Genomic DNA, 17,976 nt, shown 5'->3' with positions numbered 1-17,976 from the left:
TTTTCCCCAACCCTTCTGTGTCTGTCAGCCTGCAGTTTGTATGCGTGCTTTGCTAGTTCTAACTGCCTCCGAAGCTGTTCGTGGACCTCCTGCAACTCTGATGCTAAGGCTTCCGCTGCCTGTGGCTCCCCCTCCCCCACTCTCTCTCTTCCCGGGAAGGTTCTGGGATGCCTCCCATTGTTGGCGAAGAACGGTGTCACCCCCGTGGACACGTGCTTCGTGTTGTTGTAGGCGAACTCGGCGAGCGGCAGGTAGTCCACCCATGTTGCAGGCTGCTGATTTGCGTAGCATCTCAGGTACTGCTGCATGACGCCGTTGACCCGCTCCGCTTGTCCGTTGGTTTGCGGGTGTCTCGCCGACGCTAGGTTGATCTTGACGTTCAGGATGCCCATCAGCTTCTGCCAGAAGTTTGAGATGAACTGTCGCCCCCGGTCGGACAGAATAGACCGTGGTAGACCATGAACTCTGAACACGTGGTCTATGAACAGTTTGGCGGTCTGTTCCGCCGTGGCCACCTTCGCACACGGAATGAAGTGGGCCATTTTGGTGAACATGTCCACCACCACTAGCACTGCTGTCTTGCCCCTCGAGCTGGACAGATCCGTGACAAAGTCCAGGGCCACCCTCTCCCATGGTTCGATCGGTGTCTGCAGTGGTTCCAGCAGTCCCGCCGGCGGATTGTGCACTGACTTGGCCCTTTGGCAGGTGTTGCACCTCGAGACGTAATCCGCGACTTCCCCCCGCATCTTGGGCCACCAAAAATCTCTGGCTACTAACTCTACAGTCTTCTCTTTGCCAAAGTGCCCGGCGGTGGGTGCGTCGTGCAACTGCTGCAGTACCTTCGCGCGGAGGTCGTCTCCCGGTACGTAGAGGGCCCCTTTGCGGATGAGCAATCCGTCGCGTATCTGGAACTCGTCGTCCTTCGCCGTGCCCCTGTGCACCTCCTCCATCTTTGCTTGCGCGAAGGAGTCCTCCTGCAGCGCGCGACGTACAGCATCCAGGTCCACGGTTGCCGAAGCGCACGCCCACGCTTTCGGTGCGAAAATGTGCTTGGCCGCCGCTGGTGCCGCCTCCTCGAGGTATTGCGGCTTCCTGGACAGTGCATCCGCCATGACGTTGTTGTCGCCTGGGATGTACTCTATCCTGAAGTCGAAGTCTGCAAAGAACTCCGCCCAGCGTATGTGCCTCTGGTTCAGGAACCTTGCCGTGCGCCAGTACTCCAGGTTCTTATGGTCTGTGCGGACCTGCACTGTGTGTTTGGCTCCGATAAGGAAGTGCCTCCACGCCTTGAATGCTGCATGAATGGCTAGCAACTCCCTGTCCCAGATGGTGTAGTTCTGCTCCGACTTGCTGAGCTTCCTGGAGTAGAAGGCGCACGGCCTCCAGTCCCCATGCGGGTCTTGCTGCAACAGGACTGCTCCCACGGCCCTGTCTGAGGCGTCTGTTTCAACCCTCATCGGTCTGCTGGGATTTACATGCAGTAGCTGCTCTTCGGACGAGAAGAGACGCTTGAGTTTCTGAAAGGACTGCTCCGCTTGCTCCGTCCAGATGAACTTCTTCTTCTTGGAGCTGAGCGTGTCGGTAATGGCCGCCGTCTGCATAGCGAACCCCTTGATGAACTTGCGATAGAAGTTTGCAAAGCCGACAAACCGCTGGACCTCCTTCCAATTGCGCGGGCTCTTCCAGTCCAACACTGAGCGAACCTTGGCGCTGTCCATGGCGAGCCCCTTGTCTGACAATTTGTAGCCCAGGAAATCCACCTCCGTCATGTCGAACTGGCACTTCTCCAGCTTGGCGTACAGTCTGTGCTCCTGTAGTCTCTGCAGAACTTCCTTGACGTCTCTCTCGTGAGCCTCCTGCGATTCTGAAAATATCAGGATGTCGTCCAGGAAGCAGACGCACTTCTTGTAGAGGAGTCCCGCTAACACGTGATGCATGAAGGCTTGAAAACAGTGGAAGCCATTTTGTAATCCAAAAGGCATAACTTTGTATTCATAGGTGCCCAGGGGCGTGAACATGGCCGTCTTCCACTCGTCGCCCTCCCGTATGCGAATAAGGTTGTACGCCCCTCGCAGATCCAACTTGGTGAACACGCGTCCTTTTCGCACCGTTGCGAGCAGGTCATCGATTTTGGGCATGGGGAAGGCCGTGGGCTTGGTTTTCGAGTTCAAAATCCTATAGTCCACCACAAGCCTTTTTTGGGGCGTGTCTTTTTTCTTCACAAAGAATACGGGACTGCCCCCCACTGCCCTGGACTCCCGGATGAAACCGCGCTTCAAGTTGTGATCTATGAACTCCCTGAGTTCCTGCAGTTCATCTTCAGACATGGAATACAGTTTCCCGGTCGGCAGCGTCGCCCCCGGCAGGAGGTCAATCTTGCAGTCATAGGACCTGTGGGGAGGTAGCTTGTCTGCTTCCTTCTCGCAGAAAACCTCCAAAAACGCTGCGTACTTGATGGGCACTGCTTGCAGCGTGCCTAATTGCAGCTGTGTGTCATCCTCTTCCCCTTCCGGGCTGGGCAGAATGCAGTGTTCTGCACAGTAGGAGGAGCCGAAAGTCAGTTGGCGCTGGTACCAAGCCAATGCTGGGCTGTGCCTGTGCAGCCAACTCATGCCCAATACTACAGGCGTGTCCGACAGTTGGGTGACATTGAAGCTGATGACTTCCCGGTGATTTCCAATTTGCATCACCATTGGCGGCGTTTGCTTCACGACCTGCCCCCCGAGCAATTCCCTGCCATCCACCGTGACAACCTTCAGGGGCAGCGTGGCTGGTAGTAGCGCTATGCTGTGTTGCTTAATGAAATCCAGTCCTATAAAGTCTGCGTTACTACCAGAGTCAATGGTAATTGGCACTTCCATTGTGAGTCCATTGGGTAGCTGGAGCGATGCGGTGAGCTGCACTACTGGTTTGGGCGGGAGGGGGTCTGTGGGCTGCAAAATCTCTGGGGACTGCTTCACTGACTCGCCTGGCTGGGCCCCAGTGCCTCTGCCTCCAGCCAGACTCCGTCGTTTCCCTGCTGTGGTTCTCTCTGCTGAGTTGCTTCTGTTACCGTCGCGGAAGCTGCAGTGTGCTTGTGGAGCCTCTGGGGACACTCTTTCGCCATGTGCTGAGCACTGTCACAGATGTAGCACTTCCTGTTCCCTCTAGGAGGCTTCGCTTTGACTGCTGCCGGTGTTAGGGCTCTGGTTGCTGACTGAGCCCTGGCACCTCCAATCTCCATCGGTTCCTCTCCCCCTCCCTGCGGAGGCGTGGATTGCGCACGCGCTGCATCCCTGGGAAAGAGGGAAGGCGCTCTCGCTGGCGCGCGTCCCCAACGCCCTTTGTCTTTGCTCCATGGACGTTCTTCCAGGCGCACCCCAATCGTCAGCGCCCTCTGAACGACTTCCTGAGTGCTCTGGGGTCTCTCCCCCCTCGCAATTTCGTCTTTTACAGCTCCATTCAACCCTTCCCAGAAAAGGTCTCTGACTGCAGCTGAATCTTTCTCCCATCCCAGGGCATTGATCAATGCAAAAAAAGCGGGAATGATACTGCCTCACAGTGGCCCTCCCTTGTTTCAGCCCATGTATCTCTTTCCTGGCGATATCAATGTCTATATTTGATAAAAAACACGAATCCATCGCTTTAATGAAGGCATCCGCACTTCGGAGCGCCGGATCCTTATCTCTCCACAGATTGCGCAGCCACGCTTTCGCTTCTCCATGCAAATGAGATAAGATAAACCCCACCTTCTCTTGCTCATCTCTAAAGTCTTTATCCAGCAGTTGCAGCGCAAACAGCACGTCTGCTCGGAAGTTGGGGTACTGCTGTAAATTCCCATCGAAATGAGATACAAGGCTGCCTCCTCTTTTCCCCAGCCCAATTCCCTCTGATTTGGGTCCCGGTTGCCCCTGCTTAGTAAGCACTTCCAACCTGGCTTGGAGATCCTTGCAGGCTGCAGCCGCTTCGTCTTCCCTCTTCCTGGATGCGAGTATCTCGGCGTTGAGTTGTGTCACTGCATTTTGCAGGGCTGCTATTTGCTGTTCGGTAGTCATCTTGTCTGACTTTCGTGAGCTCGCGAAGCACCAATCTTCGCCCCTCGCTGCGCCCACTCACGCTGCGAGGTTTTTGGTGCAAAAAGGAGACGGAGCTTACTGTCAGAGCCGCCTCCAGGTCCCAGCTCACAGAGGACCAACGCTAGCCGGCAGTAATGTACAAAAGTCTTTATTGAAGTACAGTTTCCATTTTCAAGCCGCAGCGCGCAGCTCTACGTCTTAGAAGCTAGACCGGCGAAGCTCCGTCTGAGTCTCCACCCCATGTACACCAACTTAAGACTCTAACCTTACTCCACCTCGTCCGTCTCTCCTTTCTCCTCTGGGTCCTTCTGCCCCCCGTGGTCTCATCCTTTCTGGACTCTTCTGACGCTGACACTGACCCCCCTGACTCTTCTCCCTCCTTTCGGCGGGCTTTAGGACCTGGCTCCCTGTCCGGGCTACTCACTGTGCCGCCCTCCTGTGCATTTGAACTTGGCGCGCGCGCCCAGCCTTCAACCTTCCTCTTGACCGTTTCCTCGCTCCCCGATGGAGGCGTGGCCAATCCTGACTCATGTCCTCCCGCTGGCGGTGAGCCGCCTGCTCCCGATCCCTGGGACTCCTCCCCCCTACTGCGCTCTGGTGGGGAAGCTGGTCCTGATTTCCAACTGCTGCTCTCTGAGTCCCTTCTTCCTGGGGTGTCCCCCTAGGCACCCCCCTTGCTGGAAGCTGGTCCTGATTTCCAACTGCTGCTCTCTGGCCCCTTCTTCCTGGGGTGTCCCCCTAGGCACCCCCCTTGCTCTGACCATGGGCGCCCCTTTCTGTGAATCTTCCGATTCGCTGGAAAGACTCAGAGACCTCGGGCCGCTGTCATCGCTAACATTTCCTTCGGATTCCTCCCCCTCGCTCTCTATTTCCTCCCTTTCCTGTGCCTCTGCTCCTGAGCCCCTGACAGGGAAGAATTTGCTGAAATAACGAATTAAACTAGAATACAAAAGGGGAGGTGTGAGGACGTTCAAGAATTAAGCAAATGAAAAATTGTAATTGGAGATTTGTATTTTTTCTTTTCCTTTTAATTTTTATTTTTTATTTTTTGGGCTAGGGTTGGGGATTCTTTATGTATTGATGAAAATTTGAATAAATATTACTTTAAAAAAATAAATAAAATAATAATAATAATCATTTTTCATTCATAACATTCCAATTAATCACCTATCAAATCTTGCCACATCATAATACAAATAATAAAGACAATTATACATTCCAAATTAAAATTTTTGAGGGGACTTCCCATGTTCTGGCTGATCGGGAGAAATGTTTTTTTTACTTGTTCCTACTTTTTCCTCTCTTGTTTTTCCCCAATTTCATATTTCCGATCTTAACCCATTGCCTTATCACCCCAGTCACTGGTATCAACTTTCAATTGTGTTTAACAAATCCATATTCTCTATTTGGCCTCTTTTCTCTTACTGATAGAGAACCTACATAAGGAATTCTATACAGGCTCTTAGGTACCCCATAAGGGATAAAGGAGAAGTTTTTTTTCTTATAACAGGTAGGTAGCCGTGTTGGTCTCTTCAGATACCATGTGCATATCAGTGTGCATGCACACGAAAGCTCATACCAATAACAAACTTAGCTGGTTTCTAAGGTGCTACTGGAAGGAATTTTTTTATTTTGTTTCTTATAATAGTTGGCTTTGGCATTTTGGCCTGGAGAGTCAGAAATCACATCACACACCAGGTTCCTGTGGCTCAGGCAGGCCAAGGGGTGATATTCCTGAGGATTAAGCAAGTTTCACCTAGTTCCAGCCACAGTTTACACAAAACATTTGCAATGGGCAAACCACAACCATTAAGGCCGAGGAGAGGAATCCCTTCAGGAACTTCCCTGGATGGCTTTCTGCCTCCGTGGGGTCTTTCGGAGAGCCAAGATGGCTTTTGGATTTCTCTGCTGCACTGCTCTAGACATGTGGTTTCTATACTTATGTATGTGTGTTTGCCTTGTGCAATTATCAATGCGGGTGGCGCTGTGGATTAAACCACAGAGTCTAGGGCTTGCTGATCGGAAGGTCGGCGGTTTGAATCCCTGTGACGGGGTGAGCTCCCGTTGCTCGGTCCCTGCTCCTGCCAACCTAGCAGTTCAAAAGCACGTCAAAGTGCAAGTAGATAAATAGGTACCGCTCCGACGGGAAGGTAAACGCCGTTTCCGTGTGCTGCTCTGGTTCACCAGAAGCGGCTTAGTCATGCTGGCCACATGACCCAGAAGCTGTACGCTGCTTCCCTTGGCCAGTAAAGTGAGATGAGCGCCGTAACCCCAGAGTCAGCTACGACTGGACCTAACGGTCAGGGGTCCCTTTGCCTTTACCTATTCTATATTTGAGACCCTTGAATTTCTACACAGAGGATGAGCACGCTAAACACCAACTTTCTGACTGTTTGAGAGAGAATTACTGAATTTAAGACCGAAGCCTTATTAGGAGTCGGGTCGGGATAAGCCTGGAGAAAAGGAGACTGAGAGGCAGGACGAGAGCCAGTGTCTTCAAACACTTCAAGGACTGCCCCTTGGAAGGTTTTCTGCTGCCCCAGAAGGCAGGACCTGAACCCAGGGCTTCAAGTTACAAAAAGGGCGATTCCGACCCAACATCAGGATCAGGCTTCTGACAGTGATTGCTGTTTGACAGCGGAACGGATGACCTTGGGAGATGAAGGACTCTCCTTCCTTGGAAGCTTTTAAGCAGAGGTTGGACGGCCATCTCTCAGGGATTCTGTCACTGAGATTCCTGCCGTCCAGGGGGTTGGACTAGATGACCCTTGGGGTCCCTTCCAACCCGACAACTCAATGACGTTCATCTTAATGCCCGTGAAGTCTTCCCTCTCCTCCCCAAACCCCCCAAATCTTGTCCTGCCCTCCATATACACACAGATGCACCAACTCTGCGGCACATTTTTGCAAGTAGCAGAACTCAAAATAAATGGCTGGCAACGATCATAAAAGGGGGGGGGGGAAACCCACTTTATTCTCTTTGGGAAAACAAAAATACAGAGTTGTCTTTATTTTCCACACAGTGGATGGTGTTCCCTCGGGTGTCCCTTCCGCTGGAGCAGCCTGGATCCCTGTGGAAGAGCCTGAAATCTCTTGCGTGGGCACAGGGATCAAGCCCTAGATTTCTCCACTCAGGCAGAACCAACAGCAAAATGCCCCCCTGGCAAACCTCCTTGAGCTGGATGAGCAAAGGCAGGCTCTGTGCGCACCGTCAGAGGGGCTTCCTAGGAGCACGATCTCCCGTGGGTTTCCATCAGTCTCTCTGCACACAAAAAGTCCCTTTTGGCAAGTCCTCCTGGGCCAGCCTCCGGCCTCCCCAGCTAGTTCTCTCCCGCCTCATCATAGACGGGGTTGACGTAAGCGCCACTCTTGGGCTCTTCTGCAAAGTCCTTCTGACTGGTGGGCGGCCACTTTGCGTCCTCCTCCAGCTGCCACTGCAGCTTCCGGTACTGGCTGGAGGAGCGGAAGCGGAAGAGGGCCTTGATCAGAAGCCAGAGGCGGTGGTTCTGCAGGATGCCATCCTACAAATGATAATGATAATGATAATGATAATGATAATGATAATGATAAATAATAATAATTTATTTATACCCCGCCCATCTGGCGGAGTTTCCCCAGCCACACTGGGCAGCTTCCAGTGAAGAACATGGGAGCATGAGAAAGGGGCCCATCCATTCTTAAAAAAACCAGAAGCATTTTTACTTGGTATTATATGCCAAGGTATTAATAGACAAGATGTCAAACTGTTCTTATATGCAACAATAGCGGCAAGAGTATTGTTAGCCCGGAAATGGAAGTAAGAAGAAATTCCGACCAAAGAAGAATGGCAGACGAAATTAATGGACTACGCAGAACTGGACAACATGACAGGAAGGATTTGAAACTTGCCGGACCAGAGATTTACAGAAGATTGGAAGAAGTATATGAATTATTTGAAGAGCAACTGTAATCAACAAATTACGCTAGTAGGACTACAAGAAGTTTTGTAAGGAGAAATATACAAAGTCTTACAAAGTAGAAAAAGATAGAGATATTGGTTATGAGTTTGAAATGTAATAGGGAAAATAAGAAATTCATACTAAGAGATTAGATTGGAAAATTTTCAGGCAGGACTGATGGAAGTCAAAAAAATTGAAGAAGATGTAAAAGTACCGTATTTTTCGCCCTATAGGACGCACTGTCCGATAAGGCGCACCTAGTTTTTTGGGGGGGAAATAAAGGGGGGGAAATTATTATCCCCCCAGGCGCGGGGCTGGGGCGGGGGAAGCCCGAGCTTCCCCCGACCCCAGCCCCCAAACAGGCAGCTCTCTGCAAGCCGTGGGAGCCCAGCGCTGGCTCCCGCTGCTTGCTGAGAGGTCCGCGAAGCCTGGACGTGCTGAGCTCAGTGCGGGCAGGCTTCAGCATGCAGGCAACTCTCCACAAGCAGCAGGAGCCCAGCGCTGGGCTCCCGCTGTTTGCGGAGAGGTGCGCGAAGCCTGGAGAGTGCGCACCGACCCCTCTCGCTCTCCAGGCTTCAGCGAAAGCCTGCATTCGCCCCATAGGACACACACACATTTCCCCTTCATTTTTGGAGGGGGAAAAGTGTGTCCTATAGGGCGAAAAATACGGTATGTTTAATTAAAATGACATGTTAAAAAACTAATAAAAATGTATATATATAAAAGAGAAAGGGGCCCATCCAGTCTAGCATCCTGTTCTCACCGTGGCTGACCAAATGCCCCTGAGAGAAACCCACAGGCAGGGTCCGAGCGCAAGAGCATCTTTCAAGCCTCCTGGCCTTCCAAAGCAGAGCTGCCTCTGATCCCAAAAGCATCTGGAGGCATCGAGGCTGCAGCGTTTTATGGGGGGAAAGTTGCCACTTTGGGAATTCAGTGGCTAGTTTAATCACTGGGCCAAGATGGTTTAAGGCTATTGCACCGATCCTGGCCCGACTGCACCGGCTGCCACTTAGTTTCCGGGCATCATTCAAAGCGCCGCTTTTGACCTCTAAAGCCTGAAATGGCTCAGGACCACCATATTCCCCACGTGAAGCAACCTGGATCCTAAGATCATCTTCTGAGGCCCGTTGTCGTGTGCCTGCTCCGCAAGAGGGGTGGCCCCATGAGAACAGGGCCTTTTCTGTGGTGGCTCCCCGCTTGTGGAATGCTCTCCCCAGGGAAGTTCACCTGGCACCTCCATTACACGTGTTTAGGCACCAGGCGAAAAGGATCCTCTTCAACCAGGCATTGGGATGAACAACATGCTATGCCCTTTAAAATGTGTTTGGGGTAGGGGGCTTATTGGGGTTATTATTAGGATTAGGATTTTGTGTCTTCATTTTGTATTGGTTATGTTGTAAACCGCCCTATGATTTTCAGATGAAGGGCAGTATATCAATTTAATTAATCATCATCATCATCTGTTGGTGAGCAGGAGGAGGATGCTGAGCCCGAGGGATCGCTTTCCCGACCCTCTTTAACCCCCCAAATCTCCTCCACATCCCCTGAACCACCACCAGCAGGTTCCCACAAGCACTGGGAGGAGGGAGCGCTCTGCTGGAAGGGAAAACTCTGAGCCAGTTCCTGGGGAAATGAAAAGCTGTAGCTCAGAGGCTGAGCGTTGGCCTTGCAAGCAGAAGCTCTCAGGTTCAATCCCCGCTGGGACCGAGAGACCCCTGCCTGAAACTGTGGACAGCTGCTGCCCGTCCGTGTAGACAGCGTTGGGCTAGATGGGCCAGCAGCCAGACTTGGCGCAAGGCAGCTTCCTGAAATCATGCTCGCCTGCTCACCTCCATGAAGAACGAGACGGAGAAGGCCACCAGCAGCATCAGCAGCACATAAACCCTCCAGATGGTTGGGGTGCAGTTGACGGTGACCAGTGGCCAGAGGGTGGTGTCCTCATAGCTCAGGACGGAGTGCTCCGGGGCCGGGGCGTTCCTGGCTGTCCCATTGCCCAGGGACACAGGGTGGTCTGCAGTAGGGCACCCCCTGGAAGGAAGACACACACCCCACCCGGAGTTACTTCCTCTGCCTCATTGTCCTGGTCAGATGCAGGTCACAATGAAGAGGCAGAGGCAGATGCTGGCCAAGTTAAATCTTCATTCAAGGAAATGGCAGGCAACTCAGCCTAGTGGTCTCAGCAACCCTTCCCAGCAGGTCTTGGCCCCATGGAGCAGTTGCCAGGCTGAAGGTCCCTGCCTTCCACCTAAGGCTCCTCCTCTCCTGGATGTTTCCCAAGCCGCCTCAAACTGCGCCTGAGAACCTCTGGTCTCTGTTCTGCTTCCCTCCTTATTCTGGGAGAACAGGGGAAGGGGAGCTTGTGGGAATGTTCAGGGTAGCAAGAGAGGATATATTGTTAATTAATGTCAGGGGTTCAGGAGCAGAGGCACAGGAAAGGGAGGAAATAGAGAGCGAGGGGGAGGAATCCGAAGGAAATGTTAGCGATGACAGCGGTCCGAGGTCTCTGAGTCTTTCCAGCGAATCGGAAGATTCACAGAAAGAGGCTCCCATGGTCAGAGCAAGGGGGGTGCCGAGGGGGACACCCCAGGAAGAAGGGGCCAGAGGGGACTCAGAGAGCAGCAGTTGGAAATCAGGACCAGCTTCCCCACCAGAGCACAGTAGGGGGGAGGAGTCCCAGGTATCGGGATCAGGCGGCTCGCCGCCAGTGGGAGGACATGAGTCAGGATTGGCCACGCCTCCATCGGGGAGCGAGGAAACGGTCAAGAGGAAGGTTGAAGGCTGGGCGCGCGCGCCAAGTTCAAATGTACAGGAGGGCGGCGCAGTTGGCAGCCCGGATAGGGAGCCAGGTCCCAAAGCCCGCCGAAAAGAGGGGGAGGAGTCAGGGGGGTCAGCGTCAGAAGAGTCCAGAAAGGAGGAGACCCCGGGGGGCAGAAGGACCCAGAGGAGAAAGGAGAGACGGAAGAGGTGGAGTAAGGTTAAAGTATTAAGTTGGTGTACAGGGGGTGGAGATGAGGCATCTGAATATAGACTGTATTTTTAATCAAGGTTTATATTGACTTATATTTTGATCAGGTTCATAAAGTCTAAAATGGGCTTAAATTCACAAATGTTTCATGCCAGGCAGAAGACCAGCTGCTTAGAGAACCTTGGCAATGTTTTCCTCCTAGACAAGGGGCCCCTTGATTTATAGCAGAAAACAATTCTCAAAGTCGTAAAAAGGGAATTACAGGCTAAGAGCAAGGTTACAGACCCTACATAATTAAGAGTTGGTAAATAGTAAAATAATACCAATGTGCCTCCCAGTAAAATGAGCCAGATCTTCTTCCTAAGGTTAAAAAGGCCAAGAGCAATGGAGAAGCATCTAGCTGGCAGAAAGAGAGCATTTTTGGGAAGTCTTTTCTAAAGCTGTTTCTTTCTTAAACTGAGAGAGTTAAAGGGCAATAAATGTTGGGAAGAGCTAATGGGAAAAGCCGCTGGCTGAAGGGGGGGTGTAAACTGAAGAGGCTCCTTTTGAAGCTGTTTTTTACTGAGTTCCTTTTTTACTTTACAAAGGCCTTATTCCTTTTAAAAGGCTACCTATGTTATGTATTAAATATATTGGCTTAAATGTAATTATGCAAAGGATTTAAGAAATGCTAGATTCTTATTTCATATAGTTGTAAGAGTTGTATTTATCCTGAAATTAAGTCAGCCACCAGCCTAGCCCCCCTGCCGGACAGGGGACGCCATCAAGCGCTCCTGATATATGGTTGTCAGGCATTTGTTTGGAAACCTTCAAATGAAGGAGATCTTTCAATGTTGATGTGAACTCAAGATCCTTGACATATGTTTAAGATAAAAATTTAAGATTAACCATTTGTTTTAGAAGGCAATAGGGCAAGGAGGGCAAGAGGTGAGCTGGTAATTAAGATTCCTTGTTGAGACACATGTAAGATATATTACTACTTATTTGTCATTTATAGATGTAACAATATATAGCTCTTTGTGTTCCATATAAGGACAGGAGGATATGGGTGTATCTTTTGTGATTGGATATAGCAGGCAGCCAATAGGAATTTCAACCAGGCTGATTGGACAGAGGCAGCCAAAGGAGGAGCAAGGGAGCTGGGCTGAGGGAATATAAGTGCTGGCCATAATGGCAGGAGGCCAGGCCAGAGCTTGGTAACCATATACCACTGAGCCTCTCATTTATTTGTCTGACAAATAAATTATTATTTTAATTTCTCTATTGCTGCGTTGAATATTTCATTCCAGCTAAGCGTTAACCACAAGCAGGGTGCTACAGAGACTCAGATGGAGCTTCGCCGGTCTAGCCTCTTAAGACGTAGAGCTGGGGCGCTCCGGTTTGGAAATGGAAACTGTACTTCAATAAAGACTTTTGTATATTACTACCGGGTAGCATTGGTCCTCTGTGAGCTGGGACCAGGAGCCAGCTCTGACAGTAAGCTCCATCTCTAGTTTTGCACCGAAAACCTCGCAGCGTGAGTGGACGCAGCGAGGGAAGAAGATTGGTGCTTCGCGAGCTCACAAAAGTCAGGCAAGATGACTACCGAACAGCAAATAGCAGCCCTGCAAAATGCAGTGACACAACTCAACGCGGAGATACTCGCATCCAGGAAGAGGGAAGATGAAGCGGCTGCAGCCTGCAAGGATCTCCAAGCCAGGTTGGAAGTGCTTACTAAGCAGGGACAACAGGGACCCAAATCAGAGGGGATTGGGCTGGGGAAGAGAGGAGGCAGCCTTGTATCTCATTTCGATGGGAATTTACAGCAGTACCCTAACTTCCGAGCAGACGTGCTGTTTGCGCTGCAACTGCTGGATAAAGACTTTAGAGATGAGCAAGAGAAGGTGGGGTTTATCCTATCCCATTTGCATGGAGAAGCTAAAGCGTGGCTGCGCAATCTGTGGAGAGATAAGGATCCGGCGCTCCGAAGTGCGGATGCATTCATTAAAGCGATGGATTCGTGTTTTTTATCAAATATAGACGTTGATATCGCCAGAAAAGACATACATGGGCTGAAACAGGGGAGAGCCAGTGTAAGGCAGTATCATTCCCGCTTTTTTGCCTTAGTCCATGCGCTGGGATGGGAGAAAGATTCCGTTCCAGTCAGAGACCTTTTTTGGGAAGGCTTGAATGCAAATGTGAAAGACGAAATGGCAAGGGGGGAGAGACCACAGACCACTCAGGAGGTGGTACAGAGGGCGCTGTCAATTGGGGTGCGCCTGGAAGAACGTCCATGGAGCAGAGAAGAAGGGCGTTGGGGACGCACGCCAGCGAGAGCACCTCCCCTCTTTCCCAAGGATGCAGCGCGTGCACAATCCACGCCTCCGCAGGGAGGGGGAGAGGAACCAATGGAGATTGGAGGCGCCAGGGCTCAGTCAGCTACCAGAGCCCTAGCACCGGGAGCAGTCAAAGCGAAGCCTCCTAGAGGGAACAGGAAGTGTTACATCTGTGACAATCCGCAGCACATGGCGAAAGAGTGTCCCCAGAGGCTCCACAGGCACACTGCAGCCTCCGCAGCAGTAACAGAAGCAACCCAGCAGAGAGAACCACAGCAGGGAAACGACGGAGTCTGGCTGGAGGAAGAGGCACTGGGGCCCAGCCAGACGAGTCAGTGAAGCAGTCCCCAGAGATTTTGCAGCCCACAGACCCCCTCCCGCCCAAACCAGTGGTGCAGCTCACCGCATCGCTCCAGCTACCCAATGGACTCACTATGGAAGTACCCATTACCATTGACTCTGGCAGTAATGCAGACTTTATAGGACTGGATTTCATTCAACAACACAGCATAGCGCTACTGCCAGCCACGCTGCCCCTGAAGGTTGTCACGGTGGATGGCAGGGAATTGCTAGGGGGGCAGGTGGTGAAGCAAACGCCTCCGATGGTGATGCAAATTGGGAATCACCGAGAAGTCATCAGCTTCAATGTCACCCAACTGTCGGACACGCCTGTAGTATTAGGCATGAGTTGGCTGCACAGGCAAAGCCCTACATTGGCGTGGTACCAGCGCCAACTGACTTTCGGTTCATCCTACTGTGCGGAACATTGCATTCTGCCTAGCACGGAAGGGGAAGAGGATGACCCGCAGCTACAATTAGGCACGCTGCAAGCAGTGCCCATCAAGTACGCAGCGTTTTTGGAGGTTTTCTGCGAGAAGGAGGCGGACAAGCTACCTCCCCACAGACCTTATGACTGCAAGATTGACCTCCTGCCGGGGGCGACGCTGCCGACAGGGAAACTGTATTCCATGTCTGAAGACGAACTGCAGGAACTCAGGGAGTTCATAGATCACAACTTGAAGCGCGGCTTCATCCGGGAATCCAGGGCAGTGGGGGGCAGTCCAGTATTCTTTGTGAAGAAAAAGGACACGCCCCAAAAAAGGCTTGTAGTGGACTATCGAATTTTGAACTCGAAAACAAAGCCCACAGCCTTCCCCATACCCAAGATCGACGACCTGCTCGCGACGGTGAGAAAAGGACGCGTTTTCACCAAGTTGGATCTGCGAGGGGCGTACAACCTGATTCGCATATGGGAAGGCGATGAGTGGAAGACGGCCATGTTCACGCCCCTGGGCACCTATGAATACAGGGTCATGCCCTTTGGATTACAAAAAGGCTCCCACTGTTTTCAAGCCTTCATGCATCACCTGTTAGCGGGACTCCTCTACAAGAAGTGCGTCTGCTTCCTGGACGACATCCTGATATTCTCAGAATCGCAGGAGGCTCACGAGAGAGACGTCAAGGAAGTCCTGCAGAGGCTGCAGGAGCACAGACTGTACGCCAAGCTGGAGAAGTGCCAGTTCGACATGACGGAGGTGGATTTCCTGGGCTACAAATTGTCGGACAAGGGGCTCGCCATGGACAGCGCCAAGGTTCGCTCAGTGTTGGACTGGAAGAGCCCGCGCAATCGGAAGGAGGTCCAGAGGTTTGTTGGCTTTGCTAACTTTTACCGCAAGTTCATCAAGGGGTTCGCGATGCAGACGGCGGCCATTACCGACACGCTCAGCTCCAAGAAGAAGAAGTTCATCTGGACGGAGCAAGCGGAGCAGTCCTTTCAGAAACTCAAGCGTCTCTTCTCGTCAGAAGAGCAGCTACTGCACGTGAATCCCAGCAGACCGATGAGGGTTGAAACGGACGCCTCAGACAGGGCCGTGGGAGCAGTACTGTTGCAGCAAGACCCGCAGGGGGACTGGTGACCGTGCGCCTTCTACTCCAGGAAGCTCAGCAAGTCAGAGCAGAACTACACCATCTGGGACAGGGAGTTACTAGCCATTCATGCAGCATTCAAGGCGTGGCGGCACTTCCTTATCGGAGCCAAACACACAGTGCAGGTCCGCACAGACCATAAGAACCTGGAGTACTGGCGCACGGCGAGGTTCCTGAACCAGAGGCACATACGCTGGGCGGAGTTCTTTGCAGACTTCGACTTCAGGATAGAGTACATCCCAGGCGACAACAACGTCATGGCGGATGCACTGTCCAGGAAGCCGCAATACCTCGAGGAGGCGGCACCAGCGGCGGCCAAGCACATTTCGCACCGAAAGCGTGGGCGTGCGCTTCGGCAACCGTGGACCTGCATGCTGTAGGTCGCGCGCTGCAGGAAGACCCCTTCGCACAAGCCAAGATGAAGGAGGTGCACAGGGGCACGGCGAAGGATGCCGAGTTCCAGATACGCGACGGATTGCTCATCCGCAAAGGGGCCCTCTACGTACCGGGAGACCACCTCCGCGCGAAGGTACTGCAGCAGTTGCACGACGCACCCACCGCCGGGCACTTTGGCAAAGAGAAGACTGTAGAGTTAGTAGCCAGAGATTTTTGGTGGCCCAAGATGTGGGGGGAAGTCGCGGATTACGTCTCGAGGTGCGACACCTGCCAAAGGGCCAAGTCAGTGCACAAACCGCCAGCGGGACTGCTGGAACCGCTGCAGACACCGATCGAACCGTGGGAGAGGGTGGCCCTGGACTTTGTCACGGATCTGCCCAGCTCGAGGGGCAAGACAGCAGTGCTAGTGGTGGTGGACATGTTCACCAAAATGGCCCACTTCATTCCGTGTGCGAAGGTGGCCACGGCGGAACAGACCGCCAAACTGTTCATAGACCACGTGTTCAGGGTTCATGGTCTACCACGGTCTATTCTGTCCGACCGGGGGCGACAGTTCATCTCAAACTTCTGGCAGAAGCTGATGGGCATCCTGAACGTCAAGATCAACCTAGCGTCGGCGAGACACCCGCAAACCAACGGACAAGCGGAGCGGGTCAACGGCGTCATGCAGCAGTACCTGAGATGCTACGCAAATCAGCAGCCTGCAACATGGGTGGACTACCTGCCGCTCGCCGAGTTCGCCTACAACAACACGAAGCACGTGTCCACGGGGGTGACACCGTTCTTCACCAACAACGGGAGGCATCCCAGAACCTTCCCGGGAAGAGAGTGGGGGAGGGGGAGCCACAGGCAGCGGAAGCCTTAGCATCAGAGCTGCAGGAGGTCCACGAACAGCTTCGGAGGCAGTTAGAACTAGCAAAGCACGCATACAAACTGCAGGCTGACAGACACAGAAGGGTTGGGGAAAACATAGGGGTGGGAGACTGGGTTTGGTTAGCAGCCCAGGCAGTGCCGGCCAGATCGTTAGCGAAGAAGAAGCTCGGACATAAGCAGCTAGGGCCTTACCAAGTCGAGGCACAGGTTAATCCAGTGGCTTTCCGGTTGACACTTCCGGAGGGATCCAGAATGCACCCAGTTTTCCATAGATCAGTGCTCACGCCCTACAAAGCACCTCACAGATTTCAGGAGCCAGGCACGGCACCAGACCCGCTCAGGGAAACGCCCACAAGGGGGGGTCGCCAAGGGGGGAACCCATCAACGAGGTCACAGAGATTTTAGACTCGAGATGGGGGGAAGAAGGAGTAGAATATCTGCTAGCCAGAGAAGGTACCCCGGCCAGCGCCAACAGTTGGGTGCCGGACTATGCTTTGGACGAGCCGCTGCTCAAGGACGAGTTTCATGCCCTTTTCCCACACAGGCCCATGCCAGCCGAGTATTTCGACGACTGGCTTTTCACACCCACACTTTCAGCCAGCACATTCCAGGGGTTCACCTCGGACGAGGAACAGGCACTAGGCACACGTTCCCCGGAGGGATCACCCTCGGGGTCTGCCTCAGACCGCTCTTATTGGTGGGACGATCGACCAGAGGAGCAGTGGCGCAAGAAGTGGCTGGGGGGTCCTTGGCAGGCAACGTCCCCAGAGGAGATCGGGGGAGAGACGGACATGGACGTGTTGGGGGAGGACCTGGGGTTCGAGCACGGAGGCCAAGAGATGGAAGCGGAGGAGATCGACGTCGGCGAGAGCACGGAGGACGAGCCGGACTTATCCGGCTGGATGCACGCCACGGGGGACGAACTGTATCCGGCACTCACCCCCACAACAACGGAGCACCCAGTACCCACACCTGAAGGAGGGGAGGGGGAAGGGTGGGCTTCAAGGGGGGATGGATGTTAGGGGTTCAGGAGCAGAGGCACAGGAAAGGGAGGAAATAGAGAGCGAGGGGGAGGAATCCGAAGGAAATGTTAGCGATGACAGCGGTCCGAGGTCTCTGAGTCTTTCCAGTGAATCGGAAGATTCACAGAAAGAGGCTCCCATGGTCAGAGCAAGGGGGTGCCGAGGGGGACACCCCAGGAAGAAGGGGCCAGAGGGGACTCAGAGAGCAGCAGTTGGGAATCAGGACCAGCTTCCCCACCAGAGTGCAGTAGGGGGGAGGAGTCCCAGGGATCGGGAGCAGGCGGCTCACCGCCAGCGGGAGGACATGAGTCAGGATTGGCCACGCCTCCATCGGGGAGCGAGGAAACGGTCAAGAGGAAGGTTGAAGGCTGGGCGCGAGCGCCAAGTTCAAATGTACAGGAAGGCGGCGCAGTTGGCAGCCCGGATAGGGAGCCAGGTCCCAAAGCCCGCCGAAAAGAGGGGGAGGAGTCAGGGGGGTCAGCGTCA

General features: G+C 53.1%; 1 protein-coding gene across 2 annotated transcripts in view; it reads right to left on the bottom strand.

Annotated features, from left to right (window-relative positions):
* Positions 1–7,079: 7,079 nt before the first annotated feature.
* The window catches only part of LOC114589675 (putative cation-transporting ATPase 13A5), a 35,767-nt gene continuing 24,870 nt past the window's right edge, over positions 7,080–17,976 (bottom strand). The window contains exons 1-2 of one of the 2 annotated variants that reach the window (XM_028716128.2): positions 9,823–10,258; positions 7,080–7,576 (exon numbers count right to left, since the gene is read on the bottom strand). In XM_028716128.2, the coding sequence (XP_028571961.2) occupies positions 7,376–7,576; positions 9,823–9,861 (240 nt within the window). In that variant the 5' untranslated portion in view covers positions 9,862–10,258 and the 3' untranslated portion in view covers positions 7,080–7,375. Of the gene's footprint in view, positions 7,577–9,822; positions 10,259–17,976 lie in introns of those variants that run through there. The other variant, XR_013392781.1, reaches the window with a different exon arrangement.

This window comes from Podarcis muralis, chromosome 5 (genome assembly GCF_964188315.1).
Source record: "Podarcis muralis chromosome 5, rPodMur119.hap1.1, whole genome shotgun sequence".
NCBI classification, from domain to species: Eukaryota; Metazoa; Chordata; class Lepidosauria; order Squamata; family Lacertidae; genus Podarcis; species Podarcis muralis.
This window is presented reverse-complemented; position numbering and strand designations above follow the sequence as displayed.